Source organism: Centruroides sculpturatus, unplaced genomic scaffold (assembly GCF_000671375.1).
Source record: "Centruroides sculpturatus isolate CEXI.00-Female unplaced genomic scaffold, Cexi_2.0 scaffold889, whole genome shotgun sequence".
Classification (NCBI taxonomy): domain Eukaryota; kingdom Metazoa; phylum Arthropoda; class Arachnida; order Scorpiones; family Buthidae; genus Centruroides; species Centruroides sculpturatus.
This window is the reverse complement of record NW_019385500.1, coordinates 225,901-253,756: the sequence shown is the minus strand read 5'-3', so window position 1 is coordinate 253,756 and position 27,856 is coordinate 225,901. Positions and strand designations below refer to the sequence as shown.

At 32.8% G+C, this 27,856-nt stretch overlaps 2 protein-coding genes across 4 annotated transcripts; one reads left to right on the top strand and one right to left on the bottom strand.

The window, feature by feature from the left end:
* Window positions 1-3,221: 3,221 nt before the first annotated feature.
* Window positions 3,222-20,052, bottom strand: LOC111639595 (FK506-binding protein 39 kDa-like). Of its 2 annotated transcripts, none has more exons than XM_023385485.1 (11): window positions 19,952-20,052; window positions 16,165-16,254; window positions 15,933-16,088; window positions 10,732-10,851; window positions 8,218-8,289; window positions 7,130-7,303; window positions 6,705-7,054; window positions 5,371-5,451; window positions 5,163-5,289; window positions 3,653-3,701; window positions 3,222-3,568 (listed from the first exon to the last, which is right to left on the bottom strand). In XM_023385485.1, the coding sequence occupies exons 1-11, from the start codon at window positions 19,959-19,961 to the stop codon at window positions 3,490-3,492; spliced, it is 1,308 nt and encodes a 435-aa protein (XP_023241253.1). In that variant the 5' UTR covers window positions 19,962-20,052; the 3' UTR covers window positions 3,222-3,489. The 2 variants fall into 2 exon arrangements, with proteins under 2 accessions (XP_023241253.1, XP_023241254.1); XM_023385486.1 differs by lacking the exon at window positions 19,952-20,052 and adding an exon at window positions 19,429-19,550.
* A 1,262-nt stretch (window positions 20,053-21,314) lies between these two features.
* LOC111639583 (synaptotagmin-4-like) lies at window positions 21,315-27,779 on the top strand. Of its 2 annotated transcripts, none has more exons than XM_023385469.1 (5): window positions 21,315-21,403; window positions 21,701-21,805; window positions 24,965-25,755; window positions 25,891-26,032; window positions 27,247-27,779. In XM_023385469.1, the coding sequence occupies exons 2-5, from the start codon at window positions 21,799-21,801 to the stop codon at window positions 27,558-27,560; spliced, it is 1,254 nt and encodes a 417-aa protein (XP_023241237.1). In that variant the 5' UTR covers window positions 21,315-21,403; window positions 21,701-21,798; the 3' UTR covers window positions 27,561-27,779. The 2 variants fall into 2 exon arrangements, with proteins under 2 accessions (XP_023241237.1, XP_023241238.1); XM_023385470.1 differs by having other exon boundaries at window positions 21,394-21,443.
* The last annotated feature ends 77 nt before the right edge of the window (window positions 27,780-27,856 follow it).

Here is a 27,856-nt window from a genome sequence, read left to right as displayed (position 1 = left end):
TGATAATACAGTATCTTTCTTAGATAAGATTGAACTGCGGCCTACTGTAGACCTGTTCAAGCCATCTGCTCAGCAACATCAGACATCATCTGCCCACTCTCTACCTTTGCTATTATACTCTCACCTTTCGAAAATAAAAACCGACACAAAACTTAATGAGTGCCTGCCCGACAGTCTCGCGAATACTATAAAAGAATTGTTTGTCAGAAAAATAAAAGGTTGGAATTACAAGGGAGTATTTCAAAGTTCGAGGGATACTATCTAATCATTATATTATCAGGTTGAGCGTCGACGTTGAGGTCTCCCGCGCTCCAAAAAGTTACCGGAAAACAAAGGAAAATTAGTCGGTATTTGCTATTTTCGTCGCTTCTTTTTATGTCTGTTCAGTGAAGTGTTCGTTATCCGATCATGTGTTCGTTGTCCGATCATAAAAATCTTTCGCGAAAGTGTTCGTTATCCGATTTGTTCGTTAACCGATCACCCACTGTATTAAATTTAAACGATATTTGTTTTGTTTTTAGTGTATGCCATTGTGTTGTAACTAAGAAAGATTCCATCTGCAAGAATTAAGATTTGTCTGACAATATTGATTTATTTTATACAATAACATTGTCCATTGAATACACGGTGTCCCATAAATCTGGAAGCACGGAAGCTATGCCTTTTTTTCATTTCCCTACAGGTTAAAACGTGGCATTAAAAGAATCAATTCCGGTTATTTTGACGATGGGGACTCACTGTAAGCGACTGCATCCAGACCCGTGTGTGTGTGTGATTGGTGAAAAGTTTACATGCAAGGTTATCAGATAGATCCATGTTTCCAGGGACAAATAATTGTTGAGAGAGACAGATCGAAAAAGCTAGGCTCTTCTCTTGGAGATCCACAGAGATATCATGCAATACAGAACAAATTATATCACACGCAAGGTAATGATCGATTATAATGAAAGGAGTTTAGTCTGTCGCGTGCAAATTCTTGAAAACTGTATAATAATTATCATCAGCTGGGAAATTTATAGTTAGAATTTCAAATTACTCTTTAAATATTTTACCCAAGACAAGCATTTTTAAGATTACATCCGAATTAATCCGAATTTGAATGTTTCAGTAGCATTTTTAGTATTAAAATTTTTACAAATTAGAAAATGTAAGAACAAAAAAAGCTTCAATACTTGTTGCTTCCTAAGATTCTCGCTTTGCTCTTCGTGTATACATTCACTAATTTCTAAAAATTACCTAAAATAAGTTCATACCATACATCGATATATCATTAATGCGTAATACGTAGTGTAATTGCATTATATATTTCATCATTGTATAATGGCTGGTGTTATAGAGAAACGAAGATACACCTCTTTTCTCCTAAAACACGGATCAACTTTAGTGAACCCTTTAATATCCATGAATTATTAAATGTACGATTTCAGTTGTAAATGATTTTATCAACTTCATCACCAACAAATCCTCACAATCTAAGGGAAGGAGAATTTTTCTATTGTAGATTTATGTTTTCTATTTTCAAGACATAAAATTTAATTATTTCTTAAAACACACAAACATTGCGGTACTTTTTCTTTGTTATGGTAATATGGCTTTTCCCGTGAAGCCATTTTCAGTCTCTATTTTTTAATATTAAAAATTTGATTTCAATATGAAGTTAGAATAATATAGATAATGGTTTCGATCCACTCTATTCAAATTACGCTTTGTTTGCAGACTATAATTACATTTTTATAGAGTTACATCTTCACGCAACTATATAGTCACAGTTAACAATGAGTACGAATCGATAAACGTCGAGAGTAAATTATAGGAGTTACATTCAAATAACTTCACTTGGCACGTTGCCTCAATACTTAAAATAATTTAAGCGTTATTTTATTTACAAAATCACAAAATTAATCTGGTAAATTGAATGTCTTCCCTAAGTTCCATGCTCTTAATCATAACATTGATGACCCTGGTGAGATGGAAAAGTATGTCATGGTCCTTTTGCATAAAAATTACAAGATACAAGCTATCAATTGGGCTGTAATTTTCAAATTGTCGAGTGTCGTGGAGCAAAAAAACGTGCGTTGAATTACTGATACAAAAACGCTGGAAGTGTTGCAAGATGCCTTTGTGAACATTACTCTAACAAGAACTAGAGTTTTCGAAGGTACAAGATGTACGAAGGCAGAGAACGCGTTGAAAACGAACCACGCTCTGGTAAACCATCTACTTCGACCGATGAACAAATCAGATTTGGCGCTCGTCGAATCGTTCTTAATTAAAACACATCGTTACAGCCCACGAAACGTGAATCAACGTTCTGGCACCGAAACGGTTTGGCAGTCGAGTAAATGGAGCACGAAAAGGTGAAGCTAGACCCGAAAAGATCATGGCAAAATCATACCAAAATCAAGGTCTCCTGGATTGTTTTCTTCGATTATGGGACAGTCGTGCAACACGAATTCCTTCCATCTAGCCAAACTGTCAACAACGGATACGTTTAATCGTTTGCCTGAAGAAATTCGTAGAAAACCACACGATTTGTGGCCAGGAAACTCGTGGATTTTGCACCACGGAACATTCGCCGACAATGCTCCTGTTCCTTGTTAATTTTGGGTCAAGTCAACAAATGTGGTCCGTATTCATCCGATATGGGACCGTCTTTCCTCCACCAAACTTTTGCCTGCTTCTCACCGTTTTCAGTCAATCGATGCCATAAAACAAAACTCGTTGCCAGTCAAGAAGGGGTTTGGAGAAAACGACTTTAAAGCCTGTTTTCGAAAACAATAGATGCATCTGTTTAATGAAACTTTTTAACAGATTTTTTACTTCCCTGGCTGGTGTGAATACATGACAAAGGAGTCATTGGAATCTTTTGCAAATCTCCATGTTTTGAGACCTCCTGAATCCAAAAAAGTGAAAAAATTCCGTAGATGTGTTGGAGTCTATTTCGTTTATCACAGCATGGGGTAAAGATTAAGAAATAAAATTTGGAATAGTGACTTGTATATAAGGGGCATCGATGCTAGTAAATTTTGGTGGCGAAATGTCGAGAGGGTGGGGAGATAGAGGGGTTAATGTAAAATTTCTGTAGATTCCTTCAATATGTTGTGTGCGGGAAAATTCCTCATCACACAACATATTAAAAGTATATTGTCACCGGAATAAGAAGATAATTACAGCTGAATTTGCTGAAGCTATTACAAAAACTAAATCACTCATTTGAAATCCTCAAAATTTATTTAAAAAATAAATCTAAATTTAATATATACAGCATGTTTTAGTAACAATATAACTTTAAAATCAAATTTGGATACAGAATTCTTCACCACAATCTGAACTTCCTTGATTTGTTACAACAAAAGACAATTTTAAATATATCAATAAACTTTAACAATGAAATTAAATATACTTCACAAAGTAATCTTTGAATGTAAAAATATAAAATCCAAATCAAAAATTTAAATTTATAAATTCTTCTTTTATAGTTTGCAGATGTTAACTGACCGCTTTCAACTCCACTTCATAAATTAGCGTGCTGTTGGGAGGAACGGATCCGACTGTTTTGTTTCCAAACCTCAAAAAGTAATTATATAAGAATATATATTTCAGTTATTGTGACATTCAAATCTTCTAATTCTAAATTACTGTATATGCTTACCCTTCTGAAGGAGGAACTATGATTTTTCTCTTCCCTCCAACTCTCATGCCTATTTAAGAAAAAACTGAAATTTATTTTCATATTTAGTAAAGTATATAACAATATAACTTGTTTTATAATCCCATATTAATGCTATACATTTATAAAATTAAATCTTAAAAGAAAAAGGTCTGACACCAAGTGACACCCACTGAACATTGACACTTTCTGTGGATTCACATGAGCAATGTGCTGGCTACGTAGAGATTTCTGGGTTTTCTTCGCATGTATAACACCTAAGAGGCCAGTTTATCATACAAAATTCTCTAGGGAGGCATCCCTCTTGATAGATTGCCCAAGTGTTGTGTTATCTTATTCTATCAATCCAATCTGACAGCTGCAGCATCTGATATAGAATCCAAGCAAGTGACCCCAGGATTTGTTTACGGGTGTCTGTCCTAGATATATTAAGTCTCTCCCACACTATTTGATTATCCCACCATCAGCCTCAGTGAAACTATGTGGAACACCTCTGTATAAAAGGTAGAGCACAAAACACAAACTAAATGATTTGTGACAAAATAGTCAATCAAGGTATGTTTTAAATTACACGTTATTGAAATGTGACTATGCAATCACAAGGTACGGAACAAAGTAAGCTTCCAGTCCTGAATGGATCACCCTGTACATTCAAAGAATTTTTCCATTCAACTACAAGTAACATTGTCGACAAAGTATTGATTATTTATATTCAGTAGAATATCCTGGAATAAACATCTTTACTGTCTATTGAAAAAATATTGAACACCATTTATCAAATATATGGTATACAGAAATATGCAATAGGTCCAGTACCAATTATCTGACACCCTTGGTTCCAAAGCTCTGTCAGATTAGTTTTGCCAAATTAAGGTTACACAACTCCTGTACCACGAATTACATGCTACCTTATCTCTAAAGCAGTGTTTCTCAACGGGAGCGATATCGCCCCCACGTGGGTGTTTTCCCATGTTCAGGGGGCGATTAGTAACAACTTATATTTTGGGGGGGCAAAAAACAATTTTCTGGGCGATATAGTAAAACATTATATTAAGAATAATTAGATATTTTATTCATTATAACGTACAATAATTAAACAAATAACATTATACTAGTCACTAGTCTATTCAATGCAGTACAAATTTGGCGTTAGCCTTGGCCCTCGGCATCGGAATTTTGAAGTGAAGGGGGCAATACCACATAACAGTTTTTATTGAAGGGGTTAGAGGTCGAGAAACACTGCTCTAAAGCATTACAGACTGATATAAACTTTACATTTAATACTAGATATATTTTCTAAAAAGAATGTGAAAGTTTAAAAATGGGTTAAAAATTGCACAGAGTAATCAACAATTGTAAGGTAAATAACCCAAGTGAACATAATACACACAATGTCTTCTTTGGACATTCAGTATATAAATATGGCTGATTGGCATGACAATTTTAAGTGTTCTCTCATAATTCTGTAATTAAACTGTAGCAAAAAATTTACCTTCTATACCAGAATTCAATCCTTTTACTACATCCTTGTCATTACCAAGACGAAACGAAAAGGGACGATTCCTAACGGACTTAAACTCTTCTCCGTTACTTAAATAGCCTACGTAACATACGTGTACCTGAAAAACACACGTAAACCAATTATGTTAATTGTGTGCAAAACAGTTTTCTTCAGTTAACATACTTTATTTAAAACTTACAAGTTTTCCCTTCCTTGCCACGGGACCGTTTCCGACTTCGATATCTACCGTATCTGTAATGATCGATTTTAAATCCTTTCCCTAAATGAATTAAAATATCAGTCATTAACACTTTTTATTTTATCTTTTATACATAATTTCTGATCCTCAGCCTTTGTGAGAAAAAGATAGAGAAGAGACACATCAATACAAATTAATTATAAATGATGAGTAATGTTATCATGTAAAGTTCAAATCTGAATAATCTTATATATTATCCAAATGCTCTGAAAAAAATCATTTACTCTGTCTATAAAGGGCAGAAAGAGTCAAAAATGGGGATCTCTCTCCAGAAAAAAATGCAGTGTGTCCCATTTTTGACACTGCCCTTTTTCTGTATCCATTGTGAGTTTACTGAATTCACAATGGAGTGGCTGGGTTATGACAGACACAGCCCAATGTATCCAGGATGGACCATCCATTAAAAATTCCAGTTTCTTTGACTACCTGAATTTAATCGCTGGTCTCCATGGGTTATAGACTGACGCCTTAACAGCCTCAACCATCTAATCATTCCTTACTTTAATTATATGTTGAATGAAAGAAAAAAAATCATGCAGAATGGAAATAGGGAAACAACAATGATATATTAGTATATTTAACAATAACATTTATTACAACATACAGTATATTCTGCACAGGATAAAGAACAAAGCCAGTGTGTAGCTAATGTAAGGATCCACAGTAAAATGAATTGCAAAATGCCAAATATTTAAACAGATTTATTTAATTTTGAGAATTCTCTTCAAATGTTTGATGTTATAAAATCATATATTTAACATAATTAACAGTTTCTTTAAAATTCATCTGTTAAGATAGGTTCTTTTGACTACATCATTTCTGCCTGATAAACCAAAAATTCTGTAGGCTTGTAATCATCAGACTGTCACACCATATTGTACCATGTTTCATATTGTTTTAAATATGGAGAATTAAAACATTTAAGTTAAAAATCAAATGCACTCATCGAGACTCAAACAGAATGGATTTGAAATATATTTGTTTCACCAACAAAATAATCGAACCAAACAATGGTTTGGTTCGATTTGAACATCAGCCACAGTTTGCAATTCTTAAAACTTAATAGATAGCATATATGGTTGATGAAGGATTAAGAAATAATCCCAAATTACATCTATCTTGTATATTAAGATCTAATAAAATGTTAAAAAGTGCACATGCATCTGATGTCTGTTTTATATAAAACTAAATATATTTGAAATATTAAGGTTACAAACAATTCGTAAAATAAACACTATATTAAAGAGCATTAGCATAAGTGATTACGAACTTACCGTATTTTCTTTCACGGCTTTGACTGACGAATTCAAAGTTTCCACATTGCTTTTCTTTTTCTTCTTTCTTGCTGGGGTAAAACTTGCCATTTTTTCAACAGAACTACTTCTTTTGACAGCTTCCTTCTCTAGCATTTTAGAGATTTTGGTACACGAATTAACGGCCACTACGGACAATCCACGTACTTCCATCGCATCCTCCTTGTCTGATATCGATACGTTTAATATATCCTCCTCTGTCACCTCTGAAGTTTTGTTTTTAGGAACAATTTCATTTTCTTTGTTGAAATCATTTTGGGCATTTTCACTCATTCCACTATCATTTGAATCCAATCTATCATTTTCGTTCTCTAAAAAAAAAACATGGAAATTTTTAATTAATTTCAAGTCAAAGGAAACTTAATTAAATATATTTTTTTACAAACCAGTTTTAGCTTTTTGTTTACTGACATCTTTTTTTGTTTGCACACACTTCTTATGCCTATTCGACTCCGACCTAATGCTCCAACTAGGAGATTGTTTTGCTGTTTTCTTTACCTCTATAGCTTTCTCTTTTAAATGATTTATCTTGTTAGGAAGTTTTCTATCTTTTGCCATACCTTAAGCAAAAAATATAATCTTTGTATAAATTTCTGATATTTCAAAATCAAATGCTTATTTTCAATGTAAATTAAGAGTTAGTTAATTACTATGAAAACAAAGCCCAAACCTAAATAGCATTATCCAATATGCAAGAACTGCAAGCTCAATTCCCACTCTGCATCATCTTTCCTCGTAGAATCTCAACCCTCTCTGTTAAAAAAATTCTATTTTGGAATACAAAAACCTCATTTCATCACCATTAATGAGGTTATACGCAACATTTGCGTCTATGGATCAGTGACTTAAAATAGATCCAAACACCTACAAACTAGTAAATGAGACTACAATGAAGTAGTCAGATATTGAAAAATGGAACTAAATGTACTGGACCAAACCATTTAAAAATTTGAGGATACAGAGAAATAAAATTCATTTACTCAAATGCAACAGACTCATCATCCTCCTTACACGGTCTTCTCAGAAAATTGTTTTGGTTGGTTTAACACATACGACAATATGCAGGAATTATCTCAACTGATAATCTTAGATGTGAGCATTACCACAACAATATTAGCTACTGTGAATAATAGGAATGACAACACACCTTACACCCAATTCTTCAAAAACTATTTGAGGAATTGGGGTCAGAATGGTTTCAAATCTAGACTTTAGAAGATGCATAGCTGCCTGACGGGATTGCTACATTTGCTCATCAGGAAATTCTGGGATAATTGCACATTCAAAGTAGGCATTCCTTCTTGCAGATCCATTTATTACTGTTTACAAGGAGATAAACAAACAGAATGCAAGAATATTTTAGCTATATCTTGATAATTTACTTAAACAAAACCTTTTGTAATTCCTTGAATTCAATGTAAGAGTTTATAGAGGTAATTTATAGGTACATATACTTTCTTAAATAGGAATTTACCTTTCTTCTGTTTGGGTGGTGTATCGTCACTGCTTGAAGACGTGCTTTCAACACTTTCACTTTCACTACTAGCTGTTTATAAAATGAAAAAAATTAAAGTTTATGCTAAATATTTCATGAGATAAACTGTAAAATTTAGAACTAAAACCACCAAATTATTTCTAAGTTGTAACGATAACATATATATTATCTTTATAAATTAAAACAATGTTTTTGAAGTATCATTCTTACTTTAACTAAAGATAATGAAATCTTATGTATGAAAGATCATAAATTATGTCCCAGTACTTTACAATCTAAATAATTTTATGTAGACAAAAGATAAAGGAAATACTAAGTTGTCAAGTGTAAAGGAATAGAAACAAATATAAGATTTGTATTACTAAGAACAATCATACGAGCTAACACGTAATACAGCTTTTGAAAAGTAATTTTAATATTCGTGTACTAATATATTAGCATGAAATAAATAATATTTAAATCATACTATGTCAACAATTCATATACTAAATCTTTACTCCAGCAGGCTTAACTTCATTAAATGCTATTTATTTTTAAATACAGTAGGAATTGTCCTTTGGACATAAGATTTCCTCCACCCCAATAATAATAATATGTAACTCAGAATATAAAAAACATCAAAAGAAATACAAAAATTAATTTACAACGACATTTATAGCAAGCAAAATCTTGATGTAAAAATGTTTGAAATTGTTTATATCATGTGATATATAATAAAAATAATAACAATGAGAAAGGCAGAGCCTAAAAGAGAGGAATGAAATAGAAGATTGGCATTGAGTATGACAAGCAGATACTCTTACAAGGGAACCTTACAATCTCAGAAATTCAGTTCGGGATGAGACTTCTCAGGTTAGTAGTATACCTCAAGGATGTCCACCCAGAAGAATTGTAAAGCGCACTAGCCAGAAGATTCCAAGGGCTCTAAAGTTTTAATTGTAGATCATATACTGGTTGATTTTACACTATGGTAGCACAGCGAAATGGCTGTCTGTAGCGAACTCGCTTACAATGCGGGTGATCTACAAGGTGTGACAATTTAATTCCAGGACTGATTGTGTAGTGCTGCAGTGTCAGCATGCAGAAACTTCTCTAAGCTTGTCATAATGGCTCAACCATCTAGTTACTTGTCTGCAAAGATTTGCTCATGTCTTGTAACTCGTTCTTTTTCTGTACTCCATTCATATATTGCTGTGAGAAAGTGATATCACGTTGTTGTCATGGAACAAAAAGCAAACATTAAGTTTTGTTACAAGCTGGATAAAAGTGCAACAGAGACATAGGCCCTCATAAAGCAAGTTTATGAGAATGATGCCCTATCCCACTCTCGTGTTTTCAAGTGGTTTGCGCGTTTCACGGATGGTTGGGAAGACCTTGAGGACGATGCTCGCCCTGGACGACCTCAATCAGTTCGAAAACCAGAAAACATTGAAAAAAAATCAGAGATGTGCTGTGATATGACTGTTGAATGTCTATTTGGATGATAGGTTAATTACTATGAAAACAAAGCCCAAACCTAAATGGGTTAGGCCTCAGTTTGAAGCAAGAGGAAGCTGGGTACTGCTGCACAACAATGCCTGCCCGCACACTGCAACTGTTGTCAAGGAGTTTTTGGCCAAACGTAGAATTGTGGAGTTGAGCCATCCTCCATACTCACCAGATTTGTCACCTTTGACTATTTTTTGTTTCTGAAAATCAAAATCACATTGAAGGGACAAAAATTCAACGACCTGGAGGACATGCAGTGCAATGTGATCAAGGAATTGAGAGCTGTTAATGGAAGTGTTTCAAGAACTTGTACAAGCATTGCGAGAAGTGCATTGCCCCCCAGGGGGTTACTTTAAAACATATTAAAAGGGTTTTTCAATATATGTTCTTTTATTACCCCAGTCCTGTAATTTAATTGTCACACCTTGTATGTTCGATCCTAGCTTTGGCTAACTTTTTTTTTTAATTGTTTTAAAAATTATAACAACTTTTAAATAAAGTTAATGACCTAAAAATATTGTCAATTAAATCATAAATAATTTTATTTTATTTGAAGAAAATTAATAAGAATCTTTTGTAATGTGTTCACCAGGATTTATTGTGGATGACAAGTTTGGCAAATGTGTTGCCTGAACATGACTAATGATGTAACAGTCTGTGTGGGTCAGCTCATCTGTTAAACTTTTTCCTTTTCCTCAATGTCTACTCTAGTTAATGCCCTCAGAGGCCAGACCCAGTGTGCATTAAGTTGCCTTTTTGTCTCTTGTTGACCACTGGTGTTAGTTTAAGATATAACTAATTCCTCTATTCTTATCTCATTATTTTTAAAATTGGTTATGATCACTTTTGCCTTCTGCCACCAGATTTATATTTTTGTTTGCAGCCATCTCCTTGGACAAGGCTGTGTTCAGTTTTCCTTCTCTTAAGTACTCAGTGTATTCTGTACATGTTCAAAAACTATTTTAAAATGTTAATAATTTCAAATACGAGCAACTTAAAGCATACAGGGATAAGTCTCCTCACTGCTAAGGCTGCAAGATTCGTCGCATTCGTCAGTAGAAGATTCGGAACAGTCTTTCTGTGAATGATCATCCGGGACCATAAAACCCGAGAGATGGACACTTCCTAGAAGTAAAAATATCAATAAGATTAACTTTATTGGTAAAATAACTATATTAAATGAAATAACTAAACATAAGAGAAAATATTTACTTATACTTTCCAAACTGTATACAGTATAGATTAATAGTAAATGAAACTCTTCAAAGTGTATCTTAAAAGTTTGCCTTAAACATTTTTCCACGTGTTCAACATTCTACAAGACTATCTTAAGGAAAAACAATTGTGCCAAATGTTATTCTTGATGATATTATTTATAGAATCTCATAGAATCAAATTATGAAAAAATATTTCTAAACTTAACTCTGAGAAAGCAGAGGTCGGTAAATAATTGAAAAAGTGAGACCAAGAAGTGAATATGTATTCTTTCTAGATCCAGTCTTCTGCTTTAGCATAATTGTTTGACCTCTGAAACTGGCATTAAATTAAACATGGCACTAAACTAATGAACATTAACAATGAGAATCACACAAAGAAGTTGACATACAAGTTTGAGAGTTTGTCACTTGATTAGTTAACAATAGTGTCAGTTTTACTTATGCTTTGTTCTGCTATGTTTCAACACATGAACTGTGTGTATTTTCTTGTATAACAATGCATTTCAATGCTTCTTTGCTGTGTTAATGTTTTATATTCTTTCTGTAACTTGATGTTTGCTACCTTGGAAGTGCTCTGTGGAATCAAGGCACTAACAACTACACTGTATTGAATTGAAATATCATCATCATTTACATTAAGAAACTATTCATTTAATATTATGAACACAGATTATGAACTGTTCTTTAGTTTAATGTTCGAGAAGATTCATTCACAACTATTCCTCGGACTTCACGATAATGATGCTTTTCAGGAGGGTGTTATATTGAGNGAAGGGCTCAGAGTACAAATAATTTGGTAATGAGCCGTCCATTAATCACTTTTTGAGCCACCATGTTGTGTACAATGGTGTATTTTTGGCAAACTTAACCCCCTTTAATTACGTGTAGTATGTACCCCTGAAATTGAATAAATGACTAAAAAGTTCTGTTAGTATGTGAGTAATGAATAGGTTTATAAGAACAACTTCATAAGACATTAAAAAAGTCCATATTCACGGCACTAACAACTACACTGTATTGAATTGAAATATCATCATCATTTACATTAAGAAACTATTCATTTAATATTATGAACACAGATTACGAACTGTTCTTTAGTTTAATGTTCGAGAAGATTCATTCACAACTATTCCTCGGACTTCACGATAATGATGCTTTTCAGGAGGGTGTTATATTGAGATTTAAATGTTTATTAACAAATTAAAGAGTAAAAAGAGCCTTCATGTACACCAATATACAGAAAGAAAAATATATGGCCCACTCTATTCATGGCACAGCAAAAACAACAGATGAGGTGACTAGTCTTGTACCAATATTGATTTAATTCCCTCAGAAATCTCTCGATATTCATTAAAAATCAAGCTATGTAAACTTCAGATCTGAAGAAACCTGTGCTACCAAAATTTGATTTCAGTTCATTTACACCTGTTAGTTTACCATAAGCACCTGATAAGACAAAGTACAATATCAACATCACACCAGGAAATGAAGATAAAAACACAAGATAAAAGAGAATAGCAAAGACTGTTGCAAAGCTGCCAGTCCAACAACTGACCTTACACAGACAGCTATTGATAGAGATGCTATTATAACTCAATGCTTAACAATGCAGTTTAGAGGAATGAAAGACAAATAATACAACACTAAAATATTACAAAAGTCCAAAATTTATTTGATATTAAGCATTTTCAGGACCAAATATTAAGTCTAAATAATAGTCAAAGGCTTTCAGAATGCCTCTAAGATTTTTGTTCTAAATCTAATGGTTGGTACACACTGGAAACTATATTATATACCAAACTCAATGCTGCATTAAACAAATGAACCACTGCACAGTTTATAGTGCACTGTAAACTATATACGCAAAGTGATATCGTGCAATTTGGGGCTTGGACATATTTATAGCTCATAGCACAACTAGACATTCTTTTTATCTCTCTATCACTTTGTATGCCACAGTTTTGCCAGAAACCAATGCTACGCTGTTCCACATGTTTTTGACAATGCCATTTGTTCCCTTTGACAACCTTCATACTAACTATAAAGGCTTTCACATACTTTTAGAATTTCATGTCCTCTTTTTCAAAAACTTCAAGTAAATGTTGAAAATACCCCAAATTGAACCTACTAACATTAATGTCATGCTCCAGAACCTCTTTTTACTTTTTAATGTCAAAGTTGACGAAATGAAAGATGTTTTCACTCATTTTGCCATCTCAATATGGCTGATTAAACCCTAAATTAGAGCTTTGGTTTGAGGTATATATCTATCTATTATCATCACAATATCACAAAGGAATTTATAGCACTATAGGTCAAACGAGCATTTAATTTCCAAGAAATCTTGGCGTTGTGTAATCTTTTGATTACACAACGCCAAAGAAAGTAATATAGCTGAGAGATGCATGATGACAAGTCACATGCAACATGACGACCCAAGTGCACACATATCAAACCTTTGTAAAGTTTACAGAATAGTGCAATTTCCAACAAATAACGTGATTACATGTAAAATAAAATTTATTCAATATATTTTATTCTCGTTGACTGATTATTTATTGAGCAAACNTCTGTGAATGATCATCCGGGACCATAAAACCCGAGAGATGGACACTTCCTAGAAGTAAAAATATCAATAAGATTAACTTTATTGGTAAAATAACTATATTAAATGAAATAACTAAACATAAGAGAAAATATTTACTTATACTTTCCAAACTGTATACAGTATAGATTAATAGTAAATGAAACTCTTCAAAGTGTATCTTAAAAGTTTGCCTTAAACATTTTTCCACGTGTTCAACATTCTACAAGACTATCTTAAGGAAAAACAATTGTGCCAAATGTTATTCTTGATGATATTATTTATAGAATCTCATAGAATCAAATTATGAAAAAATATTTCTAAACTTAACTCTGAGAAAGCAGAGGTCGGTAAATAATTGAAAAAGTGAGACCAAGAAGTGAATATGTATTCTTTCTAGATCCAGTCTTCTGCTTTAGCATAATTGTTTGACCTCTGAAACTGGCATTAAATTAAACATGGCACTAAACTAATGAACATTAACAATGAGAATCACACAAAGAAGTTGACATACAAGTTTGAGAGTTTGTCACTTGATTAGTTAACAATAGTGTCAGTTTTACTTATGCTTTGTTCTGCTATGTTTCAACACATGAACTGTGTGTATTTTCTTGTATAACAATGCATTTCAATGCTTCTTTGCTGTGTTAATGTTTTATATTCTTTCTGTAACTTGATGTTTGCTACCTTGGAAGTGCTCTGTGGAATCAAGGCACTAACAACTACACTGTATTGAATTGAAATATCATCATCATTTACATTAAGAAACTATTCATTTAATATTATGAACACAGATTACGAACTGTTCTTTAGTTTAATGTTCGAGAAGATTCATTCACAACTATTCCTCGGACTTCACGATAATGATGCTTTTCAGGAGGGTGTTATATTGAGATTTAAATGTTTATTAACAAATTAAAGAGTAAAAAGAGCCTTCATGTACACCAATATACAGAAAGAAAAATATATGGCCCACTCTATTCATGGCACAGCAAAAACAACAGATGAGGTGACTAGTCTTGTACCAATATTGATTTAATTCCCTCAGAAATCTCTCGATATTCATTAAAAATCAAGCTATGTAAACTTCAGATCTGAAGAAACCTGTGCCACCAAAATTTGATTTCAGTTCATTTACACCTGTTAGTTTACCATAAGCACCTGATAAGACAAAGTACAATATCAACATCACACCAGGAAATGAAGATAAAAACACAAGATAAAAGAGAATAGCAAAAACTGTTGCAAAGCTGCCAGTCCAACGACTGACCTTACACAGACAACTATTGACAGAAATGCTATTATAACTCAATGCTTAACAATGCAGTTTTAGAGGAATGAAAGACAAATAATACAACACTAAAATATTACAAAAGTCCAAAATTTATTTGAGATTAAGCATTTTCAGGACCAAATATTAAGTCTAAATAATAGTCAAAGGCTTTCAAAATGCCTCTTAAGATTTTTGTTCTAAATCTAATGGTTGGAACACACTGGAAACTTATATTATATACCAAACTCAATGCTGCATTAAACAAATGAAACACTGCACAGAAAGCACAGAGTTTGTAGTGCACTGTAAACTATGTACACAAAGCAATATCATGCAATTTGGGGCTTGGACATATTTATAGTTCATAGCACAACTAGACATTCTTTTTATCTCTCTATCACTTTGTATGCCACAGTTCTGCCAGAAACCAATGCTACGCTGTTCCACATGTTTTTGACAATGCCATTTGTTCCCTTTGACAACCTTCATACTAACTATAGAGGCTTTCACATACTTTTAGAATTTCATGTCCTCTTTTTCAAGAACTTCAAGTAAATGTTGAAAATACCCCAAATTGTACCTATTAACATTAATGTCATGCTCCAAAACCTCTTTTTACTTTTTAATGTCAAAGTTGACGAAATGAAAGATGTTTTCACTCATTTTGCCATCTCAATATGGCTGATTAAACCCTAAATTAGAGCTTTGGTTTGAGGTATATATCTATCTATTATCATCACAATATCACAAAGGAATTTATAGCACTATAGGTCAAAAGAGCATTTAATTTCAAAGAAATCTTGGCGTTGTGTAATCTAATGATTACACAACGCCAAAGAAAGTAATATAGCTGAGAGATGCATGATGACAAGTCACATGCAACATGACGACCCAAGTGCACACATATCAAACCTTTGTAAAGTTTACAGAATAGTGCAATTTCCAACAATCAACGTGATTACATGTAAAATAAAATTCATTCAATGCATTTTATAACTGTAGTATTACAAAAGAAATTACATTAAATATAATATAGAATTATACCTCTTTAATCTAAAATTACTAAAATATATACAATATTATTAAAAATCATTAAATATATAAAGGTACTCAAGTACTTCAAAAAACATACCATTTCCCGCTACGTGCAATCCTATTCGTTCTCCTTTATCAAAAACTAAATCTAAAGGCACGCACATGACCTTCCCATATTCCAACGTACACAAAACATAATCCCTTCCTTCGTATTTTAGAATGACGGACGTACACTTTTTATCTTTGGCAACTTCTACACATATTAAACAATAACACACTTCAAATCGAGAAAAAAGTCTGACATATTCGGAAAAATCAAGTACACTTACGTTCGGAATTCCATACTAATGTAGCCATCGAGATATGAAATGGCATCTTCACAGTTTCTCTATGTGGTTTATTACTCTGTATAGTTACACCTGAAAGCATAATAGTAAAATATTAATTACATAATTAATCATTAGTGAAACTTTAGTATAAACTATATTTAATCCAAAGTATCAAAACTGTTTAAAATTCTAGAACAGCCAAGTCAGCCACTTTTGCATTTATTTTTCCATTTTTTCTATAATTTAGGCCAAGTTAGACTGCTTTCACACTACTTACAACAATATTAATAACTGATATTCTTAATCCTTCAGCATTGTAAAACATTCACACTAGTCATCATCGCAGTTTTATCTTAGTCATTCGTTGTTCAAAAGTTAGCTGCGGTTCAACATTTGTCATTGTTGTAGCAGTATTGAATAATCAACATGACTTTCCTACAATTCTTTTTGAACAAGATGGAAATAGCTAATCTCGTGTGGTGATGTCATTGAGCCAAGGTTCAATGACACATCCAGGAAAGGCTGTTGATGTCCAAGAATTAAATTCTCTAAAAATTATTCTATATAGCAGTACACTCAGTGAAAAAAATGGATGAGAAGAAAAAGAAATTTTCCAAATCAGTGAAATTTTCACAGATCATGGGGTGTAACAAAAGACACTAGTGTGGGAAAATTCAAAAAAATGATCAAGAAATAAATAATAGAGGTAAACAAAGACAGAATTTTGGGCAGCAAAAAATTCATTGGTGAAGGTCTATCGATATGGAATGTGAGACCTTTTCATCAATTCATGCAAAGAATGAGATCTATGGCAGTTTGATGTATCTGTACCCATTCACTGAGTTAACATGTTCTTAGCTCATGAAAGTTCTGGGAAGAAGTCATGGAGAAAAGCTAAACATCTCACAAGCATGTCCTACATATGCTCAATGGGATTTGTATGGTGATTGTACTGATCATTCCATAGACACAGTGTTTGAGTCCAAGTACTGTCTGACAATGTAAGCTGTGGAAACTCTCACATCATCATCAATAAAAATGCTATGTGGGCTCATGGCTGCAAGAAATAGGCAAACATATTATGCAAGGATGTCATCTCTATATCACTGCAGTCAGTCACATTTCTGCAAGGAAAGATATGAAGATCAGCATGGCCATTTACAGAAATCCTTGCCCAAACCTTTAAACCACTGTTGCGTTAAACCACGTGTGCGTATTTTATGGATGTTACTGGCATGATACAGTTCTAGATGTTCTCCAGACCAATAACCATCCAGAATCAGTCTGGAGATCGAACTGACTCATCTGCGAAGAGCACAGTATCCCATTATTGTGGAGCAAGGACCAAAGCAAGCTAATGTGCAGTAATTGACCTGTAGCATCATGATTGCAGACAGAAAATGATCATCCTGAGAAGATGTAATTCTCAGATATCCACTTTCTGGTCTTCGTGATACAGTTACTTCACATTGATATTGGTTCCACAGGCAGCAAATGATGGAATAATTGACATTTAGGACTCGAGCTATTTCCAACTGCTGCTGACCCCTTTCAAGATACCCTATTTCCTCCCATTGCCTGTTGCCACTCAGATGTCATCTACTCATTTTTCAAGTTTGGCTAGTTTCAGTTTCCTTCTGGAGTCTATAAAACAGAGATCACTATGCCCAATAACAGAACTATTACAAGAGGATGAAAACAGCAATACTTGGGCAGATGCGAGATGTGAATCTAAGTTCTGCCAACATATATATATATATATATTTCAATGGGATTTGTTATAAAAGATAAATTCCAGACCAACTAAAAAATTTCAATTTACATGGAAGTATCATTTATATAAATAATGAATACTTATTTTACTGTAGACTAAAATCAGTGAGTATTTTTATTATAATTGCAAAATAATTACTTATCACTTCTATTTTAACATCTAACTTCAAATTATGTCACTTCTTCACTGTACAGCACAATTTTCTTGAATGTTTTTCATTTGTAATGAACAAATGGCAAAATATTATTGAATGTGTGTATATGAGAGCTGTTTCTTTTTCAACCTCCGATGGTACATAAAAAAAAAAAAAGTGGAAATAAAATGAATTTATTACCAAAAGTTAGGTATAAACATGGTTACTTTTTGACATAACCACCGTGAAGATTGAGACATTTGTCATATCTATGGATGAACTTTTCCACCCCCTTTTCCTAAAATGTTGCTGCCAGTGAATTGAGATGGCCTTAACGACATTGTTTTGAAGATCATCATTAGTCTCAAACCTCTGCCCTTCTAGCCATGTTTTCAGTTTAGGAAAAAGGTAGAAGTCTTCACACATTAAAAAGTTCCAAGCTGGATGGAAGTCTGAAAAGTGGAACTCTTCACCACCTTTAAACACCCAGCATATAACCCTGATTTAACACCAAGCGACTTCCACGTCTTTCCTGAACAGAAAAAATGGCTAGGAGAGCAGAGGTTCAAGACTAATGATGATCTTCAAAACAACGTCATTAAGGCCATCTCAATTCACTGGCAGCAACATTCTATGACAAGGGGATTTCAAAGCTCATCCACAGATAAACAAATGCCTCAATCTTCATGGTGATTATGTCAAAAAGTAACTGTTTATACCCAACTTTTGGTAATAAATTCATTTTGTTATTTACATTTATCTTTGTTTTATGGATCATCAGAGGTTGAAAAAAAAACAGCCTTCATATATTTTTATGCTCCACCCTGTGGGCATTAGAAGCTTTTAATCCACCAGCGAATTAGACCAAACCTGTAACAGTGCAACCACTTAAGAGAGTGGAAAGTAAATTGTTTGCGAGAAACTCTGGGAGATCTGCACCAGTCTCCCAAAATAGCAGATAGATGCATTAACCATCTTATCTCACCAGCACAGAGATGATGTGATTTGCTATAATCACTACACTCACAATAATAATATGTAAGTGGACATTGTGAGTATACAAGAGTACTCACAATGTCTCACTTCTGTATTTCTATTAATACCTACTGTATACATAATTCACAATTACATATAATTTAATTAAGAATGTAAACATAAAAGAAGATTAAGAAAATTTTACCAAAATAATTTGAGATAAATAGATATTATACACATTCTCATTCAAATATATTCAATGTTTATTGTACCTTTAATCAACAAGTTATATGGCAAAATGACATTGGTGTGACATACTATATAACAAGAATCCTCTGTTTTTATTACTATTATTATACCTATAAAATCACTTTCAACTGACCCTATCTTCATGCACAAAATATCCTGTATTGGAGGTTTCCTACCAGACTCCATAAAAGTCAAAATTTTTCCAAAATATCTAGTAAAAGTATTCTATGGTCGAAAATGGGTAAAATTGCAACTCTAAACGAAGCGGTGGGACCTTATCAGAACTGCAAATTATGTCCATAGGAGTAAGAACGTCATTGTAAACGTCACAACTGAAATGCACTATGAAATAAACCATAGACGAAAGAAGAAACGATACTGGAACGTTACAATCGCTCAACTGTCTTATCGTCAATAGTAAATATCTATTAGTAAAATGGTAAAATATACCTAGAACGTCGAGAATATTCATTACAAATTTGTTTTATGTAAAAATGTTTGCAGTAAACATTTTAATTCAAAGTAAATAAGCTTCATAAATAGAAAACAAGCACTTTTACATTAATGATGCATACATCATAGCAAATGTATACTATATAAACAAATATAAAACACAATAAATCATTATAATAAATGTAATAAATTACTAAATATACCCCAAAACATCTTCGCAACTTCTGTAGCTACTACGAATTTCAAATGACAAGACACGTGAAAACCACGTGTCGTTTAAATCTACAACTTACTATTGCCAGATTACTTCGAAACGTTGGAAGGTTGCCAGATATTAAACTTTTACGCGTTTTTAAAAATCGCAGAAAATTCGCCAAAAGTATAAATTTAAAATATTATTTATATTTAATAATTTTAATTGTAAATTATTAAAAACTTTTAATTAATTAATTTCACTAAATGTCGTCCATTTTTTAACTGAAGCGATTTCGTGTCATCTCTCCCGCCTGTATTTTAAAACTCTTTTCTCTCTGTGGGCACTAAGATGGCCTCTTTTTAGTAAGCCCATTACGGGTTCGGCCAGGTCCACAATGGGGCGGCCGGGTGGTGAGGACGGGGCCCGCCCTTCTGTTCAGTAATCCATATAACCTAGAATGTGTGGTACTGCGCGTTTCAATTAACCAACAAATTAATTGATCAAAGATGGTAAAATTTAATTGGTTATTTGTTGATTGGATTTGGCACAGTACATCCTGAACGAAGGTAATTAAGGTCTGTCATTATAACTCATTGTATCCTGGTTACAAGTGTTGGGGGTCATTTTTGACCGATCGCCATACTTTTCCTCTGTTATGTACTGTATAACAGCCAGGAAAGTAAAAATTTCATTTTAAATTAAAAATTTTTTTGTTCCTGGAGAAGAAAAAACGCGATATTAAAGCATTCGGCCATAAAAAAAGAATTGAATGAAATATATTTTTATAATTTTGGAGATTAACAGACGCAAACATCAAAATGTTACTTAAAAATTAATTGCAATTACAATATTGCAAATAGTTTAATTATAATAAAAATTAACTGCAATTAAAACGATTTCAAATAATGCAATTAGGATGAAATTCATTAGGCTGTTCTCAATTTTAAACTTGCAAAAGAATTAAATTTTATATTTTAAGTAGAATTTATCGATTTTTAGATAAATCCATAAAGTGCTTCGGGGTGTAGCAGATCTGTTTTTGATTGCTTTCTATTGCAAACAAGGGATTACTATTGCGATCCATTCAATAGATTCAACGATCCGCGATATAAAACCGCGATGATGTCACATATATAATCATTTCGCATCAGCGAAGAGGTAAGTTTTAATGTCACAAACCAGAATTATTTTATTTTTAATTATAATTAAACGTTTCCTTTAATTTTTCCCCTAATTTTCCTAAATTTATTTTATTATATTTTTTCTTCCTTTTTTAAAAATAAATCTTTACTTTATCTAATGACGTTATTAATTATGCGAAATTTTATATTATCATTAATATAATAAAAAATTACAAATTTAGTCGAGTTTAACAGCTGCGGTACCACGTGACAGTCGGAAGTAAATCGTCACACGACGAAAACATTATCGTAATCACGCAGTTTCTCGTTCGACATAGGTTCGTAATAAAATATATTTACTGATTAGAGACTTTAAAAGTAATTTTAATTATTATCTTAATTATTTTCTAATTAATATATATATTTTTTAATTATCGTACAGCGTGCGACGTCATTTTTAGTTAAGTAGCGCACGCGTTTACATAAAAAAAAAACTTAATTAATTAATGATTAATTACTAATTTGATTAAAATGATTAATTTATAAATGAGTTATTTTTAAAATTGCGTAATAGTTTATGAAAATTACGTCGTTTTAATTACGTATATCTGTAAAAAAATATGAGTATTTTTAAGTTACGGTGATGACGTCAGGCACGTAATCAGAGAATGAAACCGGAAGTTGAATGTCGTCTGCTTCGTCTTCTTTTCAAAACGAAGTTTAATTTCTCGAAATGAAAGGTAAAAACTCTTCTTTTAAGGTTAAATAACTCTTTTTAATGCTAATTTTAATAATTTTAATCATTTAAATAAGCCACAAATGTAATATAATTCAACATTCCTACACTTTCACTTTTAACTTATTAAACTGGTTAATTATATAAACAATCCTTCATATAACGACTTGTTTATATTATTAAACGTTTAAAAGGTTAATATACAACGTTTACTCGAACATAAAATACAATTTTCTATTAAATTTCTAATTCCATATGAAACGTATGATTCATCCATTTTATAACTGTATAATGAGACATAATTGCAGTAAATACTTCATAAAATACATTCATTTTCCATAAAAATGTAATAAGAAGCTAAATATTTTCAATCAGAAGGGCTCAGAGTACAAATAATTTGGTAATGAGCCGTCCATTAATCACTTTTTGAGCCACCATGTTGTGTACAATGGTGTATTTTTGGCAAACTTAACCCCCTTTAATTACGTGTAGTATGTACCCCTGACATTGAATAAATGACTAAAAAGTTCTGTTGGTATGTGAGTAATGAATAGGTTTATAAGAACAACTTCATAAGACATTAAAAAAGTCCATATATACAATGCATCGTTCCACTTTATAGTGTATAATTAAGCGTACTTTATGCCACTCCATCCCCTTAACTGTACAGGTAATTAATGGACGGTCCAATTATAGGAAGAAATTGTGATAACGCATTTCGGCTCACTAATAATATAATGCACATGCCCATTTCAGATAAACAGAATTAAGTTAAATATTTTCACCGATGACCACCTTTAAGAGGAATGAGGAGGAACCGATACGTCTGGAAAATCGAACCTCTCGCGGGCGCTAAGAGGTCCAATTTTCCATGACAATCGTGGATTCGGCCATGCGAACAATGGAGCGGCCGAATGACGACAACGGGGAAAATCCCCCAAAACACTTTCAAATACGTGGTAACGTGGATCAGTATTGGGTGTAGTACTTTAGAGAGACTCCATTGTTGAGATCATACTTTCTTACCTCCAGTAAACAAGAGATTTGTAATTGTTATTTATTTATTAAAATAGCACCTATTCAGTTAGTGTAAATATTACAAATATCTTATTTTTAGAATTAATTAAGACGATGTTCTCTCTAACCAAAAACCAGCAATAAATGAACACAGTAATTGGGGGAAAACATAACGAAGAAAACGGTAAATATGTTTACGGGTGACGCTTTCATTACGTCGAAATTTCCATTGAATTAATCTTATCTTGATACGCAAACATTTCTTTGCAGTCATATAGAAATGACTGATTAGCAAACTTGTGTATATACTGTACATTTATCTAATATTAGAATTTTCTTAAAATTTCCAATTCTTTTGTAATTTTTATCCTCGAAGTATCTTAAACATATCTACAATACGTTGCCAGAAAATGAATAATATTGTAAACATTCTGCTTACATTTTTATTATCGTCATAACTATCATAAACACATTCTTCGTTGTAATGACTAGTAATAAGATATAAAAATAATTATATTGCCGTTAACTAACGTTAAAAAAATTGCAATTACGTCCTTAAATCAAACATTACACTTAACAGTTTATGCAAATTATCATTAAATAACCTTGTATATACATGGACGGTTCGACAAACAAGACTTTTCGAATTTATTCCATTATATATGTAAGAAATTTGACATTATTTTCTTTTAAAAGTCTTCTTACATTACGAAATTAGTTTCCTCTCTTCTGTTTAGTCTTTATCTTCAGAATATCAGTCAAAGGAAATGCAATGATACAAAAGTTCCTCCTTGAATGTAGAGATAATTTCACTTAAATACATATTCATCCTGAGTCACAAACATTTTTTATTATGTACTTTTTACTTTTCTGTATTTAAATATTTAAGCATTTTTTTTTTTTGCTTTTTAATTTCATTTTAAAGAAATAACAATTATTATTTTTATTTCTTACGAACCAAGCAGAAATCTTCGAAATGTAAATGCACTATTGTTTTTTTTTTTACTGTACTCGTTACAACTATAGAAACAATCCGTTTCCTGTGAAAAGTGTAGTAGATACAACAGGAGAAAATATTGATGATAAATTTAATTGTTTATAATATGTTACTGTCAAATTCTATTATCATTTTAATTACTTTTTATGTATTTTTTAATGTTCGCGATATAGTTATTAACAGAATCGTGGAAGGTGCAGTTGGGGATTTCACCCCTCCCGACCTGGAGTAAACTTTGGGTTCTTTGTTGTTTTTACTAACGAAAAGTAAAATCTTTAAGAGTGCATTTTACTAATAAAAGAACATTCTACGTATTTCATTTCTTCCAAAAAGAAAAAAAAAGACAAAAGGGGGACAGCACGGGACAGAAAGGCCCATTCTACTCTGCGCCCCATACAACCCCCTAATATCCTGCTTATTAATAGAGAAGAGCCTTCTATATTCTACTTTCTATACACAGGCAATACTTACACGTAAGACCATTTAACAGAATTACAAGTTTAAATATGGACCTATCTATAGGGTATAAACATACTTTACAAAATAATTAAAGTATCTTTTAGCGTGTTAGTACCAATTTCAAATGCGAATAAATGGTGCTAAATCAAAATTTGACTATAGGCCTACTTGTATAAACAATATATCCGTATATAAGCATACACGCAAATGTACTGTACAAAACACACGCATTATAAGTCTACAAAGATCGAGTATAAACAGATGTACTTTATTATACTTTGTTTACACACGTGTCATGTAAATACACGAATTAGAACAATATATACCCGTATATATTGTTCTAATTCGACTACTTAAGAAGAAATAATATAACAATAGATATTAATGGGGACAGTAAACAGCGTGGTTAAATTTAGATCAAAAGGTTGTAAATGAAAGCTGTTCGAAAACATTAAATTAAATAATTAATAATAAATTAATTAGTAATATTTTCTGTAATTTTAGCCTTGAAAACTGTCAGATAGATGATTAAAATTGCAAAGTATCCGGTATTATCTAATTTCCTTTTACAACAGTTTTTCCTATAGCGGTTATTTGCACTTAAAAATCGCCTTTATTGGCGGAAAATTGATTAAAACAATAACTCAATGATTGAACTTAAAGATATTAAATACCATTTTATAATTCCAGGCTGGTTGCAGATTTTAATAGCCGTAGGTTCGGCCTTCTTGGCATTTATTATTATTATTTTAATATTCGTCGCCTTGAGGATACGCAATAAAAGGAAGAGAAAGAAGGAGATCGATAATATAAAGAATTCTCATAGGATAATGCTAAAAAGATGCGAAAATCTTCTCTCTACTAACATCTCCAGGCAGAGCGTGCCTAACGATAAAATACCAATTATCAAAACTTCACCACCGAGACCCAATTTCCCCCATTTAGAAGTGCTGAAAAATAACGACCAATGGGATAGTTCTCTTTCGGAAACCGACGGCGAAGGTGATACACCTCCAAAAAATAAGCTAGACGTCGATTGGTCCGAGAGTGAAAATCTTAGATCGGAATCACCTAGTCGAACACGAGAAACTCCAACCATCGAGTTCAGTTTGGTTTACGTCGCCAGCAATAATACACTAACTGTACACATCATCCGAGTCATCAATCTGCCCCTGAGATACCGCAAAAATTGTTCTTCCTTCGTCAAAGTCTCCCTCCTGGCCAGAAAGAAATCGTCGCAGCAAACTCAAGTCTTTAAGAAATCCCTCAATCCCGAATACGTTCAGAATTTCACGTTTCCGGGGTACAGTTTGGACGAAATCAGAAGATTTACCCTGAGATTATCCGTGTACGTTAAGCATTATCGACTCCTTAAAGACAAACTCGTCGGGGAGATTTGGTTCCCGCTAGCTAGATCCACTCTACAACCCGACTGTCCGGCAATATTATCCGAAAACCTGTCTAGCAGATCGTTAAAACAGGTTAGTAACCGTTAAATATAAATACTGGGTGAACCCAAAATGTTGCTCGTGCAAAAAGACGAGAAGTTTGACATTTTGGGAGCATCCAATATTAAAATCGGGGTGTAATTTACCCGAAAAATTACTTCGTTTCAGAAACGAATGAGTATGTGCAGCCCAGACTTAGGACAACTTTTCGTTATACTCCAATATCAAGTCGCTGCAAACAGGTTAAAGGTATTAGTAAGAAAAGCAGAAAATTTACCAAAAGCTACCGGAGTTTCCATTGGTCAACCAGGTGCGTATTATTCTATGTTCAAGAATTTAATGCGGGGAAATTTAATAGAAAGTGTTCCAGAATATAGGCCTACTACTCTTCTGAGAAAGTCTTTTAACACATAAAACGCATCAAAATCTTCCAAACTGACGAACAGATCTTAAGATTCTATTTATATCATTTAATTATCTAAAGTTCTAAACCAGTGATTCACAAAGGAGGACGGTAGAGGTGTTAGAAGACAAGGGGGACAAAAATCCTTAGAATTTACACGCTCTTCTATCGTGCTTAGCGCCAGGGCTGGACTTATATATTATAGCTTAGGGCTACAAGTCTAACAGATTCTTCTCTTCCACCAAATAATGATACATGTAAAAATGTGAGACCCTAATCTATGTATATGACAAAGAGAAATGCTTACCAAGAGGACTTTCTATGGGAAACTGGTCCCTATTTGGGTGTTACAAATGTGAAGAAAACGTGGAAAATTCCACGTGGCCAGAGCATTGACCAAGCGCAAATCCATTATCAGTGTTCAGTGGTTTTATCAACCTAGCAACTGGATGGTCCTAATCTAATAAGCTAAATAAGCTGTGCTTATTTAGCTTATATGCAAATCCGAAATGTTAAGATAGTAAGACTCGTTCGTTTTGAAGATTTTGTTATGTTACGGCTTTCATAATGCAGGTGTTTTTCGTTGTACGCCTCCTTTATACAAACAAAAAGGGAAGTTGAAGATGAATTTAGAGAACTTTAAATTCACCAGATATTTACTAAGAATATACTACGAACACTTTCTGTTAAGTGAGCTGCATTGAAATTATGTAAATAAACTTAACTTTAATAATAAAAATACATAATGCATTATTGAAAAAATTTTCGTAGAATTCTACGTAATTGTGAGTATATTACGAGGTATAGAGGCCATTACCTATAAAGATACATATATACACGTTCTTGCATTTTTATTAGTCATGTTTTTTCTGTATTCTATCCAATGTCGATTACTTTTCTGTCTTATTCATGATTTTTCAGAAGTAATTAATAGCATTGTAAGATCCCTAGGCTTATTAACCTCAACTTGGTTTGGATGCCATTTTAAGACNTTCACCAGATATTTACTAAGAATATACTACGAACACTTTCTGTTAAGTGAGCTGCATTGAAATTATGTAAATAAACTTAACTTTAATAATAAAAATACATAATGTGCATTATTGAAAAAATTTTCGTAGAATTCTACGTAATTGTGAGTATATTACGAGGTATAGAGGCCATTACCTATAAAGAGACTAGACCCGCTTCAGGAGTAAATCCAGTTTGGAACCAGCCCTTCCTCTTTGATCTACCTTCCAAGGAAACTGAGGAGTATTGGTTGCAGTTTCTTATCATGAGAGGGCGCATGTACTCCCGAGACGGGGTCGTAGGTCACGTTTTAGTGGGACCGGGCACTACACCTACCGGTGAGGCTCACTGGAACGAAGCCATGGAGCCTAAGGCCCTAGATACAGCTAAATGGCATAATATATGCACGGTAGATGACTTTTGACTCGCCTAGAGGTTTTTATTATTGTCACACGTGTTTTGTGTTAAGGGAAATAAATCATTTTAAGAACCTGTCATTGCTATGATTCATTTTAAGTTTTATGTATTTATAAAAGGCATAAATATATCTCATCCTGGGAAATAAATCGATAGCTTTGTTATGCTGTAATTAATCTTATCTGTGTGAGAGAATAAATGACCCTCTTACAACAATTTCTTGTATGAAAACAGTATTTTACCATAAGAAATTCTGTTTATTCATGTAGTATCTGTGTGAACTGATCTTGTTAAAAGAGTTAA

What these genes read in the sequence shown, in the direction of transcription:
- LOC111639595 (XM_023385485.1), bottom strand. An exon ending in ATTAGTATGGAATTCCGAAC is followed by an intron (nt 16,089 to 16,164) that starts GTAAGTGTACTT and finishes TAATATGTGTAG; the next exon opens with AAGTTGCCAAAGATAAAAAG. An exon ending in TAAACAAAAAGCTAAAACTG is followed by an intron (nt 7,055 to 7,129) that starts GTTTGTAAAAAA and finishes TTTTTTTTTTAG; the next exon opens with AGAACGAAAATGATAGATTG.
- LOC111639583 (XM_023385469.1), top strand. An exon ending in CTAGCAGATCGTTAAAACAG is followed by an intron (nt 25,756 to 25,890) that starts GTTAGTAACCGT and finishes ACTTCGTTTCAG; the next exon opens with AAACGAATGAGTATGTGCAG. An exon ending in AGTTTCCATTGGTCAACCAG is followed by an intron (nt 26,033 to 27,246) that starts GTGCGTATTATT and finishes AAATTTTCGTAG; the next exon opens with AATTCTACGTAATTGTGAGT.